General features: G+C 46.0%; 1 protein-coding gene across 1 annotated transcript; it reads left to right on the top strand.

Annotated features, from left to right (window-relative positions):
• The first annotated feature begins 755 nt into the window (after positions 1-755).
• Positions 756-23457, top strand: HRH4 (histamine receptor H4). The gene is given in 4 exon segments (XM_054394666.1): positions 756-1121; positions 22656-22965; positions 22968-23080; positions 23083-23457. Coding segments are annotated over 4 exon segments (1164 nt in total).
• Positions 23458-24793: the final 1336 nt, after the last annotated feature.

Raw genomic sequence — 24793 nt, 5'->3', positions numbered from 1 at the left:
TTACTTATTTTAAATCTTTGCAGCATTTACCTCTCAGATGCTGAGACAGCTGGGAATGACTGACATAAGAGAAAGGCTCACACAAACCAGTCTGTCTCTTCTGAGATGCTGCTTGTGCTAAGGGCTCCAGCAGGGGATGAACTGTGGTCCAAGGGCTTTCCTTTAGTTTCATTCCACATTCATCCTGGCCCTGGTCTTTCTCACCAGGATTAAGGCTGAAATATATAGCCCAATATATGCTCAGCCCTTGTCCTTGGGCACCTACACAGCAGTGTGCACCTGCACATCAAATCTGGGCCTTCCAAGTAGTCCTTATGAACTGTGAGAAGGAAATTCATGTGTCTCAGAGTCACCTGCTATGTTCTAGGGTGGAAGACTTGCCAGCATCAAGCAAGCACAATATATTGCTCTGATGTAAAGCCTGAGATGCAGCTCTTTGCCATCCCTATTGCTGGCTAGTCTAGAACTGAACAGAGGAGAAATAGAAAAATGGCAGCACTGATAGCCCAAACTGCTTTCTTCCTGGCTCTTTTTATGTAGAATGGATATAATTTTTCAGTCTGTAATTTTCTTCATGAAATGACATAATCTCTGTAACAGTGAAATTGTTCCTTTCTTAGTCTTCTCCCAGAAAGTCTAAGAATGCACAACAAAAGAAGACACTTAAAACACATATTCCATGTGAAAAATAATATTTAAAGCACACAGGCATCCAGGCTGCTATCCAAAGAGATTGCTGGAGCCTGGCACTTGGAATGGAGGATGAAGGAGACAACACCTGTGTCAGGTGTGACCAGGTGAATTTTCTCCTCAATCTGGTGGCTGAGCTCAAGGATGAAGTTGCTGAGCTAAAAGATGAAGTAGCAAGGCTCAGGACTATATGGGAACGTGAACAGGAGTTAGACATCTGGGAGCAGGCTTTGCAGACCTCCCCTGTCGAGGGAGGCATCCCCAGAAACAGGGAGGGATGGATACAGGTCCCTGTCAGAAGAAGCAAGGGGAACCCATCCCGGCCCTCTTCCCCTCCCCTGTTGCCCTTGCACAATAAGTACGAGGCCCTGCAGGCCGAGGGCAATGTGGATAAGAGGGCTGAAGAGGAACCACCTAAGGATATACCTAAGGCAAAGCAGTCCCCACCAGCCATAAGGACCATCACCATAAAGAAAAAGAGAAGGGTTATAGTTCTTGGAGACTCTCTCCTGAGGGGAACAGAGGGACCCATAGGTCATCCCAACCCATCCCATAGGGAAGTCTGCAGCCTCCCTGGGGCCCAGATAAGGGACATCACAAGGAGACTCCCAAAGCTAATCCATCCCACTGACTATTACCCATTAGGATAATCCAGGCTGGAAGTGATGAGATTGATAAGAAGGGCACCAGGACGATTAAAAAGGAATTCAAGGCCCTCAGACAATTGATTGGAGGGGCAGGAGCTCAAGTGGTGTTGTGTCAGTGTGAGCTGAAATCCCCCCACACCAACAATAACCAGGCTAGCTCAGTCTGGAAGCAAATGCAAGCTGTATTTACAAGCAGATATACAATCTATGATGAAATGCAATGAATATGTACAAATAGACAAAATTCACAACATTTATAAATATATACAAACAACAGAAAAGCACAACCAAGCTCCCTTTGCTTCCCCCCATAGGGAACCTTTCCCAAAGGGCCTCTCTCCAAGGGGCCTCCCCCCAGACCCCCTGGCATTTGGTGTATTTTGAGGAGAGAGACTAAATGGAGCTTGCAATTCTGGCCTAGCTCTTTCCTGTCACCAGTTACAGCCATGTCTAAGCAGGTGGAAAAAAGTTGCTTTACAAGCCTCACAGAGACAAAGAAAAGCATGGGGGCTAACACATGAAGGGAACCTCCTAGCACCAAATTTCTTTTGCCATTTGGTGTATTTTGAGGAGAGAGACTAAATGGAGCTTGCAATTCTAGGCTAGCTCTTTCCTGTCACCAGTTACAGCCATGTCTAAGCAGGTGGAAAAAGGTTGCTTTTCAACCCCTTAGGGTTAGATTTAGGGTTAGGGTTAGGGTTAGGGTTTGGATTAGGTTTAGTGTTAGGGTTAGGTTTAGGGTTAGTTTTAGGGTTTAGGGTTAGGCTTAGTGTTAGGGTTAGGGTTAAGGTTAGTTTTAGGGTTACGTTTAGGTTTAGTGTTGGGATTAGGGTTAGGGTTAAGGTTAGGTGGTGTATGTTGAGGAGAGAGACTAAATGGAGCTTGCAATTCTGGGCTAGTTCTTTCCTGTCACCAGGTACAGCCATGTATAAGTATGTGGAAAAAGGTTGCTTTTCAACCCCTTATTGTTAGGTTTAGGGTTAGGGTTAGTGTTAAGGTTAGTGGCTAGGGCTAGGGTTAGGGTTAGGGTTGGGGTTAGGATTAGGGTTAGGTTTAGGGTTAGGGTATAGGGTTAGAGTTAGGGTTAGTGTTAGTGTTAGGGTTAGGGTTAGCGTTAGGGTTGGGGTTAGGTTTAGGGTTAGGGTTAGGATTACGGTTAAGGTTAAGGTTAGGGTTAGGTTTAGGGTAAGGGTTTACGGTTAGCGTTTAGGGTTAAGGTTTAGGGTTAAGGGTAGGATTAGGGTTAGTGTTAGGGTTAGGGTTAGGGTTAGGGTTAGGGTTAGGTTAGGGTTATGGTTAGGGTTAGGGTTAGGGTTAGGGTTAGGGTTAGGGTTAGGTTAGGGTTAGGGTTAGGGTTAGGGTTGGGGTTAGTGTTAGGGTTGGGGTTAGTGTTAGGGTTAGGGTTAGGGTTAAATTTAGGGTTACGGTTAGGGTTAGGGTTGGGGTTAGGGTTAGTGTTAGGGTTAGGGTTATTAGGGTTAGGGTTAGGGTTAGGGTTAGTGTTAGCGTTAGGGTTAGTGTTAGTGTTAGGTTTAGGGTTAGGGTTAGGGTTAGTGTTAGGGATAGGGTTAGGGTTAGGGTTAGTGTTAGCGTAACGGTTAGGGCTAGGGTTATGGGTAGGATTAGGGTTAGTGTTAGGATTAGGGTTTGGGTTATGGTTAGGGTTAGGGTTACGGCTAGCTTTTAGGGTTAGGGTAAGTGTTAGGGTTAGGGTTAGGGTGAGTGTTATTAGGGTTAGGTTTAGTGTTAGGGTTAGGGTTAGGGTTAGTGTTATTAGGGTTAGGTTTAGGGTTAGGGTTAGGTTTAGGCTTAGGGTTAGGGTTAGCGTTAGGGTTAGGGTTAGGGTTTAGGATTAGGGTTAGGGTTTATGGTTAGGGTTAGTGTTAGGGTTAGGGTTTAGGTTAGGTTTAGGTTTAGTGTTAGTGTTAGGGTTAGGGTTAGGTTTAAGGTTAGGTGGTGTATATTGAGGATAGAGACTAAATGGAGCTTGCAATTCTAGGCTACCTCTTTCCCATCACCAGTTACATCCATGCATAAGTAGGTGGAAAAAAGTTGCTTTACAAGCCGCCCATAGACAAAGCAAAGCATTGGGGGCTAACACATGAAGGGAACCTCCGAGCACTAAATTTCTGTTTTTATTTGGTATATTTTGAGGAGAAAGAATAAATTGAGCTTGCAATACCAGGCTACCTCTTTCCAGTAACCAGTTACAGCCATGCCAAAGCACGTGGAAAAAAGTTGCTTTACAAGCCTCACAGAGACAAAGAAAAGCATTGGGGGCTAACAGATGAAGGGAACCTCCTAGCACCAAATTTCTTTTCCATTTGGGGTATTTTGAGGAGAGAGACTAAATGGAGCCTGCAAGTCTGGCCTAGCTCTTTCCTGTCACCAGTTACAGCCATGTCTAAGCAGGTGGAAAAAAGCTGCTTTACAAGCCGCACAGAGACAAAGAAAAGCATGGGGGCTAACACATCAAGGGAACATCCTAGCACCAAATTTCTTTTGCCATTTAGTGTATTTTGAGGAGAGAGACTAAATGGAGCTTGCAATTCTGCGCTAGCTCTTTCCTGTCACCAGTTACAGCCATGTCTAAGCAGGTGGAAAAAAGCTGCTTTACAAGCCGCACAGAGACAAAGAAAAGCATGGGGGCTAACACATGAAGGGAACCTCCTAGCACCAAATGTCTTTTGCCATTTAGTGTATTTTGAGGAGAGAGACTAAATGGAGCTTGCAATTCTGGCCTAGCTCTTTCCTGTCACCAGTTACAGCCATGTCTAAGCAGGTGGAAAATAGTTGCTTTACAAGCCGCACAGAGACAAAGAAAAGCATGGGGGCTAACACATCAAGGGAACATCCTAGCACCAAATTTCTTTTGCATTTAGTGTATTTTGAGGAGAGAGACTAAATGGAGCTTGCAATTCTGGCCTAGCTCTTTCCTGTCACCAGTTACAGCCATGTCTAAGCAGGTGGAAAAAAGTTGCTTTACAAGCCGCACAGAGACAAAGAAAAGCATGGGGGCTAACACATCAAGGGAACATCCTAGCACCAAATTTCTTTTGCCATTTAGTGTATTTTGAGGAGAGAGACTAAATGGAGCTTGCAATTCTGGCCTAGCTCTTTCCTGTCACCAGTTACAGCCATGTCTAAGCAGGTGGAAAAAAGTGCTTTACAAGCCGCACAGAGACAAAGAAAAGCATGGGGGCTAACACATCAAGGGAACATCCTAGCACCAAATTTCTTTTGCCATTTAGTGTATTTTGAGGAGAGAGACTAAATGGAGCTTGCAATTTGGCCTAGCTCTTTCCTGTCACCAGTTACAGCCATGTCTAAGCAGGTGGAAAAAAGGTGCTTTACAAGCCGCACAGAGACAAAGAAAAGCATGGTGGATAACACATCAAGGGAACATCCTAGCACCAAATTTCTTTTGCCAATTAGTGTATTTTGAGGAGAGAGACTAAATGGAGCTTGCAATTCTGGCCTAGCTCTTTCCTGTCACCAGTTACAGCCATGTCTAAGCACGTGGAAAAAAGCTGCTTTACAAGCCGCACAGAGACAAAGAAAAGCATGGGGGCTAACACATCAAGGGAACATCCTAGCACCAAATTTCTTTTGCCAATTAGTGTATTTTGAGGAGAGAGACTAAACGGAGCTTGCAATTCTTGGCTAGCTCTTTCCTGTCACCAGTTACAGCCATGTCTAAGCAGGTGGAAAAAAGTTGCTTTACAAGTCTCGCAGAGACAAATAAAGCATGGGGGCTAACAGGTGGAAGGAACCTCCTAGCACAATAATTCTCCTTCCATTTGGTGTGTTTTGAGGAACGAGACTAAATTGAGCTTGCAGTTCTAGTCTAGCTCTTTCCTCTCACCAGTTACAGCCATGTCTAAGCATGTGGAAAACAGTTGCTTTACAATCCTCACAGAGACAAGTAAATCATTGGGGTCTAACACATGAAGGGAATCTCCTAGCACCAAATTTCTTTTTCCATTTGGTGTATTTTGAGGAGAGAGACTAAACGGAGCTTGCAATTCTGTGCTAGCTCTTTCCTGTCACCAGTTACAGCCATGTCTAAGCATGTGGAAAAAATTCGCTTTATAAGCCGCACAGAGACAAATAAATCATTGGGGTCTAACACATAGAATCATAGAAGCATAGAATCAAGAAGGCTGGAAGAGACCTCAAAGGTCATCGAGTCCAACCTGTCACCCGAAACCTCATGACTATCTAAACCATGGCACCAAGTACCACGTCCAATCCCCTCTTGAACACCTCCAGGGATGGTGACTCCACCACCTCCCTGGGCAGCACATTCCAATGGCCAACCACTCTCTCTGTGAAGAGCTTTCTCCTCACTTCCAGCCTAAACCTCCCCTGGCACAGCTTGAGACTGTGTCCTCTTGTTCTGCTGCTGGTTGCCTGGGAGAAGAGCCCAACCCCCTCCTGGCTACAACCTCCCTTCAGGTAGTTGTAGACAGCAATGAGGTCACCCCTGAGCCTCCTCTTCTCCAAGCTAAACACCCCCAGCTCCCTCAGCCTCTCCTCATAGGGCTTGTGCTCAAGGCCTCTCCCCAGCCTCGTTGCCCTTCTCTGGACATGCTCCAGCAATTCAACATCTTTCCTAAACTGACGGGACCAGAACTGGACACAGTACTCAAGGTGTGGCCTAACCAGTGCTGTGTACAGGGGTACAATGACCTTCCTGGCTCCTGCTGGCCACAGTATTCCTGATGCAGACCAGGATGCCATTGGCTCTCTTGGCCACCTGGGCACACTGCTGGCTCATGTTCAGCTGCTGTCACCCAGTACCCCCAGGTCCCTCTCAGCCTGGCTGCTCTCCAGCCACTCTGACCCCAGCCTGTAGCTCTGCATGGGGTTGTTGTGGACAAAGTGCAGCACCCAGCACTTGGATTTGTTCAATGCCATCCTGTTGGACTCTGCCCATCTGTCCAGCCTGTCAAGGTCCCTCTGCAGAGCCCTTCTACCTTCTAACAGATCAACATGTGCTCCCAGCTTGGTGTCATCTGCAAATTTACTGATGATGGACTCAATCCCCTCCTCCAGATCATCAATAAAGATACTGAACAGGATGGGGCCCAGCACTGATCCCTGGGGGACACCACTAGTGACAGGCTGACAGCTGGATGTGGCACCATTCACCACCACTCACTGGGCTCGGTCCTCCTAGCACCAAATTTCTCCTTCCATTTGGTGTATTTTGAGGAGAGAGACTAAATGGAGATTGCAGTTCTGGGCTAGCTCTTTCCTGTCACCAGTTCCAGCCATGTCTAAGCAGGTGGAAAAAAGCTGCTTTACAAGCCGCACAGAGACAAAGAAAAGTATGGGGGCTAACACATCAAGGGAACATCCTAGCACCAAATTTCTTTTGCCAATTAGTGTATTTTGAGGAGAGAGACTAAATGGAGCTTGCAATTTTGGCCTAGCTCTTTCCTGTCACCAGTTACAGCCATGTCTAAGCAGGTGGAAAAAAGCTGCTTTACAAGCCGCACAGAGACAAAGAAAAACATTGTGAATAACACATGAAAGGAATCTCCTAACACCAAATTTCTTTTGCCATTTGCTCTCTTTTGAGGAGAGAGACGAAATGGATCTTGGAATTCTAGGCTAGCTCTTTCCTGTCACCAGTTACAGCCATGTCTAAGCACGTGGAAAAAAGTTGCTTTACAAGCCTCACAAAGAAAAGCATTGGGGGCTAACACAGGAAGGGAACCTCCTAGCACCAAATTTCTTTTTCCATTTGGTGTATTTTGAGGAGAGAGACTAAACGGAGCTTGCAATTCTTGGCTAGCTCTTTCCTGTCACCAGTTACAGCCATGTCTAAGCAGGTGGAAAAAAGTTGCTTTACAAGTCTCGCAGAGACAAATAAAGCATGGGGGCTAACAGTGGAAGGAACCTCCTAGCACAATAATTCTCCTTCCATTTGGTGTGTTTTGAGGAACGAGACTAAATTGAGCTTGCAGTTCTAGTCTAGCTCTTTCCTCTCACCAGTTACAGCCATGTCTAAGCATGTGGAAAACAGTTGCTTTACAATCCTCACAGAGACAAGTAAATCATTGGGGTCTAACACATGAAGGGAATCTCCTAGCACCAAATTTCTTTTTCCATTTGGTGTATTTTGAGGAGAGAGACTAAACGGAGCTTGCAATTCTGTGCTAGCTCTTTCCTGTCACCAGTTACAGCCATGTCTAAGCATGTGGAAAAAATTCGCTTTATAAGCCGCACAGAGACAAATAAATCATTGGGGTCTAACACATAGAATCATAGAAGCATAGAATCAAGAAGGCTGGAAGAGACCTCAAAGGTCATCGAGTCCAACCTGTCACCCGAAACCTCATGACTATCTAAACCATGGCACCAAGTACCACGTCCAATCCCCTCTTGAACACCTCCAGGGATGGTGACTCCACCACCTCCCTGGGCAGCACATTCCAATGGCCAACCACTCTCTCTGTGAAGAGCTTTCTCCTCACTTCCAGCCTAAACCTCCCCTGGCACAGCTTGAGACTGTGTCCTCTTGTTCTGCTGCTGGTTGCCTGGGAGAAGAGCCCAACCCCCTCCTGGCTACAACCTCCCTTCAGGTAGTTGTAGACAGCAATGAGGTCACCCCTGAGCCTCCTCTTCTCCAAGCTAAACACCCCCAGCTCCCTCAGCCTCTCCTCATAGGGCTTGTGCTCAAGGCCTCTCCCCAGCCTCGTTGCCCTTCTCTGGACATGCTCCAGCAATTCAACATCTTTCCTAAACTGACGGGACCAGAACTGGACACAGTACTCAAGGTGTGGCCTAACCAGTGCTGTGTACAGGGGTACAATGACCTTCCTGGCTCCTGCTGGCCACAGTATTCCTGATGCAGACCAGGATGCCATTGGCTCTCTTGGCCACCTGGGCACACTGCTGGCTCATGTTCAGCTGCTGTCACCCAGTACCCCCAGGTCCCTCTCAGCCTGGCTGCTCTCCAGCCACTCTGACCCCAGCCTGTAGCTCTGCATGGGGTTGTTGTGGACAAAGTGCAGCACCCAGCACTTGGATTTGTTCAATGCCATCCTGTTGGACTCTGCCCATCTGTCCAGCCTGTCAAGGTCCCTCTGCAGAGCCCTTCTACCTTCTAACAGATCAACATGTGCTCCCAGCTTGGTGTCATCTGCAAATTTACTGATGATGGACTCAATCCCCTCCTCCAGATCATCAATAAAGATACTGAACAGGATGGGGCCCAGCACTGATCCCTGGGGGACACCACTAGTGACAGGCTGACAGCTGGATGTGGCACCATTCACCACCACTCACTGGGCTCGGTCCTCCTAGCACCAAATTTCTCCTTCCATTTGGTGTATTTTGAGGAGAGAGACTAAATGGAGATTGCAGTTCTGGGCTAGCTCTTTCCTGTCACCAGTTCCAGCCATGTCTAATAATGAGGAAAAAGTTGCTTTACAAGGCACACAGAGACAAAGAAAAGTATTGGGGGCTAACACATGAAGGGAACATCCTAGCACCAAATTTCTCTTGCCAGTTAGTGTATTTTGAGGAGAGAGACTAAATGGAGCTTGCAATTCTGGCCTAGCTCTTTCCTGTCACCAGTTACAGCCATGTCTAAGCAGGTGGAAAAATGTTGCTTTACAAGCCGCACAGAGAGAAAGAAAAGCATGGGGGCTAACACATCAAGGGAACATCCTAGCACCAAATTTCTTTTGCCATTTAGTGTATTTTGAGGAGAGAGACTAAATGGAGCTTGCAATTCTGGCCTAGCTCTTTCCTGTCACCAGTTACAGCCATGTCTAAGCAGGTGGAAAAAAGTTGCTTTACAAGCCGCACAGAGACAAAGAAAAGCATGGGGGCTAACACATCAAGGGAACATCCTAGCACCAAATTTCTTTTGCCATTTGTGTATTTTGAGGAGAGAGACTAAATGGAGCTTGCAATTCTGGCCTAGCTCTTTCCTGTCACCAGTTACAGCCATGTCTAAGCAGGTGGAAAAAAGCTGCTTTACAAGCCGCACAGAGACAAAGAAAAGCATGGGGGCTAACACATCAAGGGAACAACCTAGAACCAAATTTCTTTTGCCAGTTAGTGTATTTTGAGGAGAGAGACTAAATGGAGCTTGCAATTCTGGCCTAGCTCTTTCCTGTCACCAGTTACAGCCATGTCTAAGCAGGTGGAAAAAAGTTGCTTTATAAGCCGCACAGAGACAAAGAAAAGCATGGGGGCTAACACATCAAGGGAACATCCTAGCACCAAATTTCTTTTGCCAATTAGTGTATTTTGAGGAGAGAGACTAAATGGAGCTTGCAATTCTGGCCTAGCTCTTTCCTGTCACCAGTTACAGCCATGTCTAAGCAGGTGGAAAAAAGCTGCTTTACAAGCCGCACAGAGACAAAGAAAAGCATAGGGGCTAACACATCAAGGGAACATCCTAGCACCAAATTTCTTTTGCCAATTAGTGTATTTTGAGGAGAGAGACTAAATGGAGCTTGCAATTCTGGCCTAGCTCTTTCCTGTCACCAGTTACAGCCATGTCTAAGCAGGTGGAAAAAAGCTGCTTTACAAGCCGCACAGAGACAAAGAAAAGCATGGGGGCTAAAACATCAAGGGAACATCCTAGCACCAAATTTCTTTTGCCAATTAGTGTATTTTGAGGAGAGAGACTAAATGGAGCTTGCAATTCTGGCCTAGCTCTTTCCTGTCACCAGTTACAGCCATGTCTAAGCAGGTGGAAAAAAGTTGCTTTGCAAGCCGCACAGAGACAAAGAAAAGCATGGGGTCTAACACATCAAGGGAACATCCTAGCACCAAATTTCTTTTGCCAATTAGTGTATTTTGAGGAGAGAGACTAAATGGAGCTTGCAATTCTGGCCTAGCTCTTTCCTGTCACCAGTTACAGCCATGTCTAAGCATATGGGTAAAATGTTCCTTTACAAGCCTCACAGAGACAAAGAAAAGCATTGGGGGCTAACACATGAAGGGAACCTCCTGACACCGAATTTCTTTTTTTGATTTGCTGTATATTGAGGAGAGAGACTAAATGGAGCTTGCAATTCTGGCCTAGCTCTTTCCTGTCACCAGTTATAGCCATGTCTAAGCAGGTGGAAAAAACTGCTTTACAAGCCGCACAGATACAAAGAAAAGCATGGGGGTTTACACATCAAGGGAACATCCTAGCACCAAATTTCTTTTGCCAATTAGTGTATTTTGAGGAGAGAGACTAAATGGAGCTTGCAATCCTGGCCTAGCTCTTTCCTGTCACCAGTTACAGCCATGTCTAAGCAGGTGGAAAAAAGTTGCGTTACAAGCCGCTTAGAGACAAACAAATGCATTGGGGGCTAACACATCAAGGGAACATCCTAGCACGAAATTTCTTTTGCCAATTAGTGTATTTTGAGGAGAGAGTCTAAATGGAGCTTGCAATTTTTGGCTAGCTCTTTCCTGTCACCAGTTACAGCCATGTCTAAGCCTGTGGAAAAAGTTTGCTTTACAAGCCGGTCAGAGACAAAGAAAATCATTGGGGCCTATCAAATGAGGGGAACCTCCTAGCACAAAATTTGTTTTTCCATTTGGTCTCTTTTCAGGAGAGAGACCAAATGGAGCTTGCAATTCTTGGCTACCTCTTTCCTGTCACCAGTTACAGCCATGTCTAAGCATGTGGAAAAATTTGCTTTACAAGCCACACAGAGAAAAGAATATCATTGGGGCCTATCACGTGAAGGGAACCTCCTAGCACCAAATTTCCTTTTCCAGTTGGTCTGTTTTGAGGAGAGAGACTAAAGGGAGCTTGCAATTCTGGGTTAGCTCTTTCCTGTCACCAGTTACAGCTATGTCTAAGCATTTGGAAAAAGGTGCTTTACAAGCCGCTCAAAGACAAAGAAAACATTGGGGGCTAACACATGAAGGGAACCTCCTAGCACCAAATTTCTTTTGCCAATTAGTGTATTTTGAGGAGAGAGACTAAAAGGAGCTTGCAATTCTGGCCTAGCTCTTTCCTGTCACCAGTTACAGCCATGTCTAAGCATGTGGAAAAGATTGCTTTACAAGCCGCACAGAAACTAGAAAAAAAACATTGGGGGCTAACACATGAAGGGAACCTCCTAGAACCAAATTTTCTTTTCCATTTGGTCTCTTTTGAGGAGAGAGACTAAATGGAGCTTGCAATTCTTAGCTAGCTCTTTGCTGTCACCTGTTACAGCCATGTCTAAGCATGTGGAAAAAAGTTGGTTTACAAGCCTCACAGAGACAAACAAAACCAGTGAGGGTAACACACGAAGGTAACCTCCTAGCACCAAAATTATATATCCATTTTTCTCTTTTGAGGAGAGACACTAAATGGGTCTTGCAATTATTGGCTAGCTCTTTCTTGTCACCAGTTACAGCTACGTGTAAGCATGTGTGAAAAAGTTGCTTTACAAGCCGGTGAGAGACAAAGAAAATCATTGGGGCCTATCAAATGAGGGGAACCTCCTAGCACCAAATTTCTTTTTCCATTTTGTCTCTTTTGAGGAGAGAGACTAAATGGAGCTTGCAATTCTGCGCTAGCTCTTTCCTGTCACCAGTTACAGCCATGTCTAAGCATGTGTAAAAAAGTTGCCGTAAAAGCCACACAGAGAAAAGAATATCATTGAGGAGTGATGGTTTGAAACTGTCTTTTTAATTTTTCCTTGCAAAGTTGAGAACAGAGAAAGTGAAAGAATGTAAATAAGTCACTATTGGGTGTAAGAAAGCAAAATAACGATTGTTCTAAACACTTCCATTGGATAGATAGAAATGTTTAAGAACTATTACCCAAAACAAAGTAGGCACTCTGCACATTCTGCGTTCGGCAGTGGGGGCAGTTGCTGGGCTGTCTGGCTGCTGTTTCTTCTTCTCTTCTGGCTGAAGATAACACACTGACCTTGGCAGCTAAGTTAACAACTTTCTGTTTAACTAACTCTGCTTCTCTGTCCAGGGGGGTCTGGGGGGAAGCTCCTGGGAGAGAGAGAGGCCCCTTTGGGAGGGTCCCCTTGGGGGGAAGCAAAGGGAGATCGGTTGTGCTTTTCTGTCGATTGTATATATTTGTAAATGTTGTGAATTTTGTATATTTGTACATATTCATTGCATTTCATTGTAGTTTTTAGACTCTGCTTGTAAATACAGCTTTTCATTTGCTTCCAGACTGAGCTAGCCTGGTTATTGTTGGTGGAGGGGGGGAATTTCAGCTCACACTGACACACTTTTGATTTTTGGCGCTCCAACTCGGGGCTTGATTGCTTGTGATTTATTTCTGCTCAGATTAGGAAGCAAAATGAAGCTGTTTTGGATTCTGAGTCATTCTATTTCATCTATTATCAGTGTGATTGTTTACAGATGGGCTGTTTCCTGCATGATAGACAAGATTGTGAGATATGTGGCATATAAGTCATTTCTTTGGGTTAAGAACAAGTTACTGAATGTTGGTGAATTCTGTTGTGGTCTTATTGGGCTAAGAAGATATGGTAACTCAACTATGGATCTGCTAGCAGACACATTTGAGTTTGTTACTCCTCTTACAACTACAGAGGGTCTTTGGAACCAGTGGTACCCTAGATATCTTGTGCTAGCCTTAATCTTAATTTTGTTGCTTCTTGGAATAATCATATGGCTACTGATAGCACTGTGTCAAGAAAGACATAAGGCTACTTGCTCTTCCAACTCTGCTGTGAATGTGAAAACCAATCCAGTAAATTTGGTGGCCACTGTAAGCAGAAAGCATAAAGGAGCTGCAGGAGATGCAGATGCTGCAGGAGATGGTGCAGATGGAGATGAGGGTCCTTCTACTCAGGGTCCCTATGTTAAGAAAGATCCTTCTGATGAGGAAGAGAGGGTTAGCCTTAAAACTCTGGCAGACCTCTTGAGACCCCACATGGATGATGGAGATGTAGGTCAGGATGTAGACCCTGGTAGATTAGCAACTGCTGGTAGTGCCTCTGAACTCAAGGAAATTCAACGGAGGATTACAACAGGAATATGGGGACAGCAACCTCAGGATGATGATGATGATGATGATGAGGATGACATACAGTCAGCTAATGCACCCAGACAGGAAATTAGACATGTGAGGAAGGATTACATCAGTGGAGATAATGAGCCAGTCCTGTCTTGGCTAGCCAGGTGTTTTGATATGGGAGCCCCAGCATTGGTAGTAGGCGACAAGTCAGCCTCTCAGTTGGGGATGCTCTCAAAGGATACAGGCATAGACAGGCACCTAGGCAAGTGCATTGGTAAAGTTTCTCTGTGGGCACGCCTCCTACTGGCAGTCTCGCTGAGGTACCCCAGCAGAGATGATTTACCATGGAACCCTAAGCCTTGGACCACAATAGATGAGGGAATCAAGCGTCTGAGAGAGTGTGCTGTGAGAGAAATAATATATGGAGATCATAAGACTCTGAATCCTGATGAAATTCCTGTTGGAACAGGCCTTGCCAAAAAGCTCATTAAGCTTGCTCCTCCTAATTATGCTACTATTCTGGCAAGCAGGATTGTGGCAAGAAATTATGGTGGAGCACCTCCTACTGTTGGCCATTTCACTGACCAAATGAGGCAATTGGAGGATAGTCTCGCACGTACTTCTTTGGTTTCAGCCATTGAAACTCTGTCTGGAAAGATTGAGAATTGTATGAAAGAGCTGAAGGAGGAACTTAAAACCTCCATATCCAACTTGATGAAGGGGGATGATTCTGATTCCTCTTCCTCCAGATGGATACAAGTTTCAGCTGTTAGGAACAGACGTGCTCCAAGAAGGCCATTCCAGAGTAGGTCAAACCAAAACAGACAGCAGAGGCAATCACGTGGCAGTATCTGGATAACTCTGCGTGATCAGTTTGGTGAGAACATGAACAGATGGGATGGTCAACCAACTTCGGATCTTTTCAGGAGGTTACAGGAGCTGCAGAGGGGCAGATCCCGAGGTAGCAATACCAGGAGGGTAGCTGTCGCTTCCTCAGTTTCCCAGAACAACTCTGATAGCTCCAACAGTGATCCTAATTCTGGTGCTGGACATTGTGCCAGCTGTACATGTGGAGGTAATCCCCACCATTAGGGGTGCCCTGCCTTCCGCCAGGGGGAGGTAAGGGATAATGGAGATAACAGAATCTATTGGGATGTGTACATCCAGTGGCCTGGCACTTCAAAATTTCAGAAGTACAGGGCCTTGGTTGACACAGGAGCTCAGTGCACCATAATACCATCAAATTATCAAGGGGGAGAATCTATAACTATTCAGGGAGTCACTGGTGGATCTCAAGAGTTGTTTAAGATAGAGGTTGACATAAGTTTAACTGGGAAGCAGTGGAAGAAACATACTATTGTAACAGGTCCTAATGCACCTTGTATTTTGGGAATTGACTTTCTGAGAGAAGGGCGTTTTAAAGACCCTAAGGGTTACAAATGGGCTTTTGGAATAGCAACTGTAGAAATTGATGGAGGAAAATTGAAGTTGTCCATTAGACCTGAGCTTTCAGATGAATCTGCAGTTGTGGGACAACATGAGATAGAGGATGTAGAAGCTGCCGGTTGCTTCTCAAACTGTGCATCACAGACAATACAGAACCAACCGTGACTCTTTGGTGCCCATTCAAAACTTGATTCGTCAGTTGGAGAGTCAGAAGGTCATCAGCAAAACTCATTCACCTTTCAACAGTCCAATCTGGCCTGTGAGAAAGCAGAATGGAGAGTGGCGTCTGACAGTTGATTTCCGTGCCTTGAATGAAGTAACTCCACCCATGAGTGCAGCTGTGCCAGACATGATGGAACTCCAATATGAGCTGGAATCCAAGCAGGCCAAATGGTATGCTACCATAGACATTGCTAATGCTTTCTTCTCTATTCCCATAGCAGAGGAATGCAGGCCTCAGTTTGCTTTCACCTGGAGAGGCATTCAGTACACATTCAATCGTTTGCCCCAGGGGTGGATTCACAGTTCAACCATCTGCCATGCAGTGATCCATGATGCTTTGGAGAAAGGTGGAGCTCCAGAACACATTCAGTTCATCGATGACATCATCGTCTGGGGTGAGACTGCTGAAGAAGTCTTCGAGAAAGGTAACAAAATCCTTGACATTCTCTTGCAAGCTGGTTTCGCTGTCAAGCGAGACAAGGTGAAAGGACCTGCCAGAGAAATCCAGTTTCTGGGAGTGCAGTGGCAAGATGGTCGCCGTCACATCCCAATGGATGTGATAAACAGAGTCTCCACCATGGCAAATCCCATCAACAAGAAAGAAACTCTGCATTTCTTAGGCATAGTGGGATTTTGGAGACTGCACACTCCTGGATACAGTCAGATTGTGAAACCTCTCTATGATGTGACTCGAAAGAGAAACAGTTTCCAATGGGGTCCTGAGCAACAAGCAGCCTTTGACCAGATCAAGCGAGAGGTAGTCCAAGCGATGGGTCTGGGACCTGTCCGAACTGGTCCAGACATTAAGAACATTCTGTACACGGCCGCGAGTGACAATGGTCCAACCTGGTGCTTATGGCAAAGAGCTCCAGGGGAGACACGAGGACGTCCTCTTGGTTTCTGGGGTCGTGGCTACAGAGGCTCAGAGGCAAACTACACTCCAACAGAGAAAGAGATTTTAGCTGCTTATGAAGGAGTGAAAGCTGCTTCTGAAGTGATTGGAACTGAGTCACAACTTCTTCTAGCTCCTAGATTGCCAGTTCTGAATTGGATGTTCAAAGGCAAAGGTTCTTCACCACATCATGCAACAGATGCTACCTGGTCTAAGTGGATGGCTCTGATAACACAGAGAGCTCGAATGGGAAATCTCGAAAGGCCTGGTTTGGTGGAGGTGATCACAAACTGGCCAGAAGGCACAAGCTGTGCTAAACCTCCAGAGGAGAGAGTAACTCGCGCTGAGGAAGCTCCTCCTTACAGTGATCTGTCTGATGATGAAAAGAGATATGCTTTGTTCACAGACGGTTCCTGTCGTCTGCTTGGGAACAAGCGGAGATGGAAATCTGCAGTGTGGAGTCCAACGCACAGAGTTGCAGAAGCGAGAGATGGAGAAGGAGAATCCAGTCAATTCGCAGAGGTAAAAGCTGTCCAGCTAGCTCTTAACGTAGCTGAACGTGAGAGATGGCCAAAGCTTTATCTCTACACCGACTCGTGGATGGTAGCCAATGCCTTGTGGGGTTGGCTGAAAGACTGGAAGAAGAATGGCTGGCAGAGGAAAGGAAAGCCATCTGGGCTGCAGATCTGTGGCAAGACATTGCTGCTCGCATTGAGAGAATCCCAGTGAAAGTGAGACACATCGATGCTCACATTCCTAAGAGCAAAGCTACTGAGGAACAACAACACAACCATCAGGCAGATCTAGCTGCAAGAGTTTCCCAGGTGGACACAAACTCTGATCCTGATCCTGATCTTGACTGGAAACACCGAGGTGAGCTGTTCTTAGCTCGGTGGGCCCATGACTCATCAGGACATCAAGGCAGAGATGCAACCTACCGATGGGCTCGTGACAGATCCATTGACATTTCCATGGATGCTATCACACAAGTCATCCATGACTGTGACATTTGTGCTGCTATTAAGCAGGCAAAGCGGATCAAGCCCTTGTGGTACGGTGACCGATGGTTCAAGTACAAGTATGGTGAAGCCTGGCAGATTGACTACATCACTCTACCTCGTTCTCGATCTGGTAAGCAGTATGTGCTGACTATGGTAGAGGCGAGCAGTGGATGGCTGGAAACTTATCCAGTTCCTCATTCAACTGCACATAACACCATTCTTGGCCTGGAGAGACAAATCCTGTGGAGACACGGAACTCCAGAGAGGATCGAGTCAGACAACGGAACTCATTTCAAGAACAATCTTGTAAAAAACTGGGCCAAAGAGCACGGCATCGAGTGGATATTCCACATTCCCTACTATGCACCAGCTGCAGGGAAGATCGAACGCTACAACGGTTTGCTGAAAACCACTCTCAAAGCCATGGGGGGTGGATCATTGAAAAACTGGGAGAAACATTTAGCACAAGCAACCTGGTTAGTGAATAGTAGAGGTTCAGTGAATCGAGCTGGACCTGCCCAATCAGATTTGTTGCAAAAGGAAGGTGATAGAGTTCCTGTTATCAGAGAAAAGAATCTGTTAGGCAAAACTGTTTGGGTATTTTCTCCTTCAGGAGAGGCCAAACCTGTCCGAGGGGTGGTTTCTGCTGAGGGTCCTGGTCACACCTATTGGGTGATGCAAGAAAATGGTGAAATTCAGTGTATTCCACAAAGAAATCTAACTTTGGCTGAGAGAGGTTAAATTCAGAGTGTTGCGCAGATACAGCATCGCGCCCAAGAGGAGAGTCCATGAGATCTACGGTGCACGAACCCTGAGAGCCCTGAGTCACCTGAGAGTCCCTGTTCCTTCCTTCGCTCCATCTGTGAGGAAACAAGCTGTTTGCTGTTTTTCCTGTGATTTGACTCTTTTGAATCATCTACATCTGAGATAGCCGGAATGGACTATGGTCTTTATTCACCTATTGTTGTAGATATTATTTTAGATTAGATAAATGATAGTAGCAGCCAATGGAATTGTTTAGAAGGGGTGGACTGTGATGGTTTGAAACTGTCTTTTTAATTTTTCCTTGCAAATTTGAGAACAGAGAAAGTGAAAGAATGTAAATAAGTCACTATTGGGTGTAAGAAAGCAAAATAACGATTGTTCTAAACACTTCCATTGGATAGATAGAAATGTTTAAGAACTATTACCCAAAACAAAGTGGGGACTCTGCACATTCTGTGTTCTGCAGTGGGGGCAGTTGCTGGGCTGTGTGGCTGCTGTTTCTTCTTCTCTTCTGGCTGAAGATAACACGTACTGACCTTGGCAGCTAAGTTAACAACTTTCTGTTTAACTAACTCTGCTTCTCTGTCCAGGGGGGCCTGGGAGGAAGCTCCTGGGAGAGAGAGAGGCCCCTTTGGGAGGGTCCCCTTGGGGGGAAGCAAAGGGAGATCGGTTGTGCTTTTCTGTTGATTGTATATATTTGTGAATGTTGTGAATTTTGTCTATTTGTACATATTCATTGCATTTCATCGTAGATTTTAGACTCTGCTTGTAAATACAGCTTTTCATTTGCTTCCAGACTGAGCTAGCCTGGTTATTGTTGGTGGGGGGGGGGAATTTCAGCTCACACCGACACATGGGGCCTATCACGTGAAGGGAACCTCTTAGCACCAAATTTCTTTTACCAGTCGGTCTGTTTTGAGGAGAGAGACCAAATGGAGCTTGCAGTTCTGGGCTATGTATTTTCTGTCACCAGTTACAGCAATGTCTAAGCATGTGGAAAAAAGGTGGTTTACAAGCCGCTCAAAGACAAAGAAAACATTGGGGGCTAACACATGAAGAGAAACTCCTAGCACCAAATTTCTTTTTCCATTTGGTGTTTTGAGGAGAGAGACTAAAAGGAGCTTGCAATTATTGGCTAGCTCTTTCCTGTCACCAGTTACAGCCATATCTAAGCCTGTGGAAAAAGTTTGCTTTACAAGCCGCGCAGAGACTAAAAATAAAGCATTGGGGGCTAACAGATGAAGGGAACCTCCTAGCACCAAATTTCTTTTGCCATTTGGTCTATTTTGAGGAGAGATACTAAATGGAGCTTGCAATTCTGGACTAGCTCTTTCCTGTCACCAGTTACAGCCATGTGTAATCATGTGGAAAAAAGTTCCTGTAAAAGCCACACAGAGAAAAAAAAAAGCATTGAGGGCTAACACATGAAGGGAACATCCTAGCACCAAATTTGTTTTTCCATTTGGTCTCTTTTGAGCAGAGAGACGAAATGGAGATTGCAGTCGTGGGCTAGATCTTTCCTGGCAGCAGTTATAGCCATTTCCAAGCATGTGAAAAAAAAGTTCTTTACAAGCTGCACAAAGCGAAACAGAAGCATTGGGGCCTATCACATGAAGGGAACCTCCTAGCACCAAATTTCTTTTTCCATTTGGTCTCTTTTGAGGAGAGTGACTGAATGGAGCTTGCAAATCTTGGCTAGCTCTTTCCTGTCACCATTTAGAGCCATTTCTAAGCATATGGAAAAATTTGCTTCACAAGCCTCACAGACAATCAAAAGCATTGGGGACTATCATATGAAGGGAACCTCCTAGCACAAATTTTGTCTTTCCATTTGGTCTATTTTGAGGAGAGAGACTAAATGGAGCTGGCAATTCTTAGCTAGCTCTTTCCTGTCACCAGTTACAGCTATGTCTAAGCATGTGGAAAAAAGTTGCTTTACAAGCCGCACAGAGACAAAGAAAAGCATTGGGGGCTAACAGATGAAGGGAACCTCCTAGCACCAAATTTCTTTTTGCATTTGGTCATTTTGAGGAGAGAGACTAAATGGAGCTTGCAATTCTGGCCTAGCTCTTTCCTGTCACCAGTTACAGCCATTTCTAAGCAGGTGGAAAAAAGCTGCTTTACAAGCCGCACAGAGACAAAGAAAAGCATGGGGGCTAACACATCAAGGGAACATCCTAGCACCAAATTTCTTTTGCCATTTAGTGTATTTTGAGGAGAGAGACTAAATGGAGCTTGTAATTCTGGCCTAGCTCTTTCCTGTCACCAGTTACAGCCATGTCTAAGCAGGTGGAAAAAAGCTGCTTTACAAGCCGCACAGAGACAAAGAAAAGCATGGGGGGCTAACACATGAAGGGAACCTCCTAGCACCAAATTTCTTTTTCCATTTGGTGTATTTTGAGGAGAGATGCTAAATGGAGCTTGCAATTCTTGGCTAACTCTTTCCTGTCACCAGTTACAGCCATGTCTAAGCATGTTGATAAATGTTGCTTCACAAGCTGCACAGAGGCAAAGAAAATCATTGGGGCTATCATACGAAGGGAAACTCCTAGCACTAAAATTTCTTTTTCCATTTGGTGTATTTTGAGGAGAGAGACTAAATGGAGCTTGCAATTCTTGGCTAGCTCTTTCCTGTCACCAGTTACAGCCATGTCTAAACATGCTGAAAAAGTTTCTTTACAATCTGCACAGAAACAAAGAAAATCATTGGGCATATCACACGAAGGGAAACTCCTAGCACCAAATTTCTTTTGCCATTTGGTCTCTTTTGAGGGGAGAGACTAAATGGTGCTTGCAATTCTAGGCTAGCTCTTTCCTGTCACCATTTACAGCCATGTCTAGACATGTTGAAAATTTTTCTGTACAAGCTGCACAGAGACAATCATTGGCAGCTAACACATGAAGGGAACCGACTAGCACCAAATTTCCTTTTACATTTGATCTCTTTTGAGGAGATAGTCTAAATGGAGCTTGCACTTCTGTGTTTCACCCAATGTGTTATCCCCCAATGCTTTTGTTTGTCTATGTGCGGCTTGTTAAGCACCTTTTTCTACATGCTTAGACATGGCTGTAAGTGCTGCCAGGAAAGAGCTAGCCCAGAATTGCAAGCTCCAGTTAGACTCTCTCCTCAAAAGACACCAAATGGAAGAAGAAATTTTTATTTCAATAAGAAGCATCTGGCACCCTCACTGCAAAGAATTTTCTCCTGAAGTGCCACATCCTTAGTTCTAGTTAGTGCCCATTGCTCCTTGTCGTATCACTGGGCAGCCCCAGCCCCAGCTTCTTGCTCTCCACCCCTTGTGTGAAAGTCTTTAAGGACATCAACACATTTTCATTCTCCAGTTGGATATTGAATATCCCTGAGTGACGCATTTTCCCTGCCATCCCATGAAAGGAATGGAGCAGGATGTGAGCTGTAATGTATCTGTTCTGCAACACAGAGTGGAGAATAGGACAAGAGGAAATGGCCTGAAATTTTGCCAGGGGAGGGTGAGGTTGGAGATGAGGAAAAATGTCTTTGCTGCAAGAGTAGTCAGGGATTGGAAGAGGCTGTCCAGGGCTGCGGTGGAGTCACCATGCCTGGAAGTGTTCAAGAAACCTGTGGAGATGGCACTTGGGGCCATGGTTTAATGACTATGGTGGTGTTGGGTTGCTGGTTGGACTCTGCTCTTTTCCAACCTAAACAATTCTGTGACTCTATGAAATGTGTAGTGGCCCTGGATTGGGAGAAGAAGGAAGAAAAGGGCTGATGCTGAGGTTTCATCAGCTAAAGGCTGCACTGCAGTGCTGAGGTCTATTCCTACCTCCTCAAGAAGAGTGCAGTACACAATTTTCTCAGAGGCAGGTGTTCAATACATGTGCCACATTTTCTGCTGGCCCCCGTTGTATGTTCAGTCTCACTGGCTTTTAGAAAGCAGTGCAGCTGTCAGTGGGTGGTGGTCATGCCCTGAACAGCTACGAAATGCTAACTTCTCAGAGCACAGGTGTCTCCAACAAGGCATGCTAAGTTCCTAGGTGCTGCTGGATGCCCATGTTTCACCAGCACTCTAGCACAGTCACATGAAGCTGTAGAGAGACTCCCCTGTGTTATGTCAGAGGCACACTTGGGTGACTTTCAGCTGATCAGCAGAACTGCAGCTCTACATTACCAAGCACTCTGCTAAGTTCCTTTCCTGCCTGGGAGGAGGAGGCTCCAGGGAGATCTAATAGCAGCCTGCCAGTACCTGAAGGGGGTCTGCAGGAAGGATGGGGAGAAACTGTTTGCAGTGACAGGCTGAGGGGCAATGGCTTCAAACTAGAGAAGAGCAGATTGAGGTTGGATATCAGGAAGAAGTTCTTCATTATGAGGGTGGTAGAACACTGGAACAGGTTACCCACAGAAGTGGTTGAGGCTCCATCCCTGGAGATATTCAAAGTGAGCCTTGAGGGTTCTGGGCAGCCTGATCTAGTTGGGGATGACCCTGCTGACTGCACAGAGGTTGGACTGGATGAGTTTTGGAGGTCCCTTCTGGCCTGGACCATTCTGTGATTCTGTGATTGTATAATTCAGTGATTCTGTGATTCTATGATTCTATAATTCTATGATTCTGTGATTCACTGGGTCTCTGATTCTCTGATTCAATGATTCCCTGATTCAATGATTCTGTGATTCTGTGATTCTATGATTCAAATTCTATGATTCTATGATTATATGATTCAATGATTCTATAATTCTATGATTCTATGATTCTGTAATTCAATGATTCTGTGAGTCTGTGATTCTGTAATTCTATATTTCAGTGATTCAATGATTCAGTGATTCTATGATTCAATGATTCTATGATTCAATTATTCAGTGATTCTATGATTCTGTGATTCAGTGATGCAATAATTCAATGATTCAGTAATTCAATGATTCAGTAATTCAATGATTCTATGAGTCAGTGATTCAGTGATTCTATGATTCAATGATTCATAATTCAGTGATTCAGTGATTCTATGATTCCATGATTCAATGCTACTTCTGTTGGTCCCATAATGTGTCTCTATAGGTGACCTTCCTCTTTGTTTCCTCACAGGTGTCTTACAGAGCCCAGCAAGGACTAGCATCCAGCCCTGTTGTCAAGATGGTGGCCATCTGGGGCTTGGCCTTCCTTCTCCACTGCCCAGCAGTCCTCCTTTGGGAGCAGGTGGCCGGGCACAGCATGGTAGCAGTGGATCAGTGCTACGCTGAGTTCTTTGACAATTGGTACTTCCTCCTGCCTGCATCCACCCTGGAGTTCTTCCTGCCACTGCTCTTGGTGACCTACTTCAACGTCCACATCTTCCACGACATCCAGAGGTGCCAGCGGCACAGTGCCGTGCGGGACCCAGCAGCCTGTCCTGCCGGCTTTGCCTCTCACCAAGGCCAGGAGCATCTTCTCCTCCTGCACTGGAAGCAGAAGACAGTGTTTCCTCCTCCATGAGGCCAAAGAGGGTGAGGCCAAAGTGGGTGAGAATTCCTCACCGTCCGGAGGGGATTCTGTAACCCCAGAGAATGACTTCCCTGTCCCGTCCGGCATGAGGAGCAGGGCGAGGCTGCGGTGGGACAGGAGAACGGCCAAGTCCCTGGCAGTCCTTGTCTATGTGTTTGCCATCTGCTGGGCCCCATACACTCTGCTGATGATCACCTGTGGGGCCTGACAGGGCACCTGTGTCCCCAACTCCCTCTATGAAATGACCTTCTGGCTCCTCTGGCTCAATTCCTCTCTGAACCCCTTCCTCTACCCTCTCTGTCACATGAAATTTCGAATGGCTTTCAGGAAGATATTGTGCCCCAAAAAGTTTGCAGCATTGGAACCAGGCTCCTTTTAGAAGGAAGAAGAGAGAGCAGGCTCTAGGAGAGCTGGATGAGGGATCTGGGCTGGGGGTCAAGAGGGAGGGGACAGGCTCTGCTCACTTGCACCCTGGGATAGGACAAGGGGCAATGGATGGAAACTTCAACACAGGAGGTTCCAGCTCAACATGAGGAGGAACGTCTTCACTGTGAGGGTCACAGAGCACTGGAACAGGCTGCCCAGAGAGGTTGTGGAGTCTCCTTCTCTGGAGACTTTCCAGAATGTTCCTGTGTGACCTCTGCTGGATTCTATGGTCATGCTCTGGCAGGGGGTTGGACTCAAAGATCTCCAAAGGTCCCTTCCAACCCCTAACATCCTGTGAGCTGTGATCTGTGACCTAAGTAGCCACAGTTGGAATTAGTCCTTTCCAGTTAGTCTAGTTAGAAGGTTAGATTAGACTTCTGTGCAGCATATTCTCCTTCAGGTAAACCTGTGTGCCCAAAGTCATAGAATCACAGAATGCTTTGGGTTGGAAGGGACCTTAAAGATCATCCAATAGATGCGAACTCAATCACAGGAAGTTCCATCTCATCATGAGAAAAAAACTTTCTCACTGTGAGGGTGCTGGAGCCCTAGAGCAGGCTGCTGGAGAGGTTGTGGAGTCTTCTTCTCTAGGGATCTTCAAAACCCTCCTGAACACACTCCCATGTGACCTGCATGAAGTGGTCCTGCTCTGCCTGGGGTTTGGACTCAATGACCTCCAGAGGGCCCTTCCAACCCTTAGCACTCTGTGATTCTGTCATTCTGTGATCTCTGTACTCTTTACCCTTCAGCCAGGGAGCAGAAATATTAGGAGCTGTGTGAGGGTTAGGCCAAGAATGTGTGATGATGAGGAATAGCCCAGTGCCTGTGGTGGTCACTAGTTTTAGTGGTCACTAGTTCTTGAGGATCATGAGCACCCCTAGAAGCTGCACAGGTAAGCAGATGAGAGGAACCTCTCCCTACACCTGCTCTGAAGCCATGGACAGTGGAGGTCCTGTGAGCCATTGGAGCTGTGGTTCCCTGCCCTTCCCTCACTGCTGGGATGCAGGTTGTTGCTGTTGCTGGAAAGGCTGAACCGACAGTGTGGGTTGTCCTTCATGTGCTGTCATGCAGTGGCACCACTGGAAATGCCTGAGTGGGGGGAGGGCCATGCAGTTTTCATCTGTAAAGCTCAGAAGCCTTGCTTGCTAGGTTGGAAGTTCTTCTTTTCCTCCTCCCAGTAGCATCTTCCACTTGTGGCTTACGATACTGTGCCAACCTGTTCCTGTGTGGCCTGCCCTAGATGATGCTGCTCTGGCAGGGGGGTTGGACTGGATGAGCTGTGGAGGTCT

The sequence above is a fragment of the Indicator indicator genome, chromosome 31 (genome assembly GCF_027791375.1).
Source record: "Indicator indicator isolate 239-I01 chromosome 31, UM_Iind_1.1, whole genome shotgun sequence".
Classification (NCBI taxonomy): domain Eukaryota; kingdom Metazoa; phylum Chordata; class Aves; order Piciformes; family Indicatoridae; genus Indicator; species Indicator indicator.
This window is presented reverse-complemented; position numbering and strand designations above follow the sequence as displayed.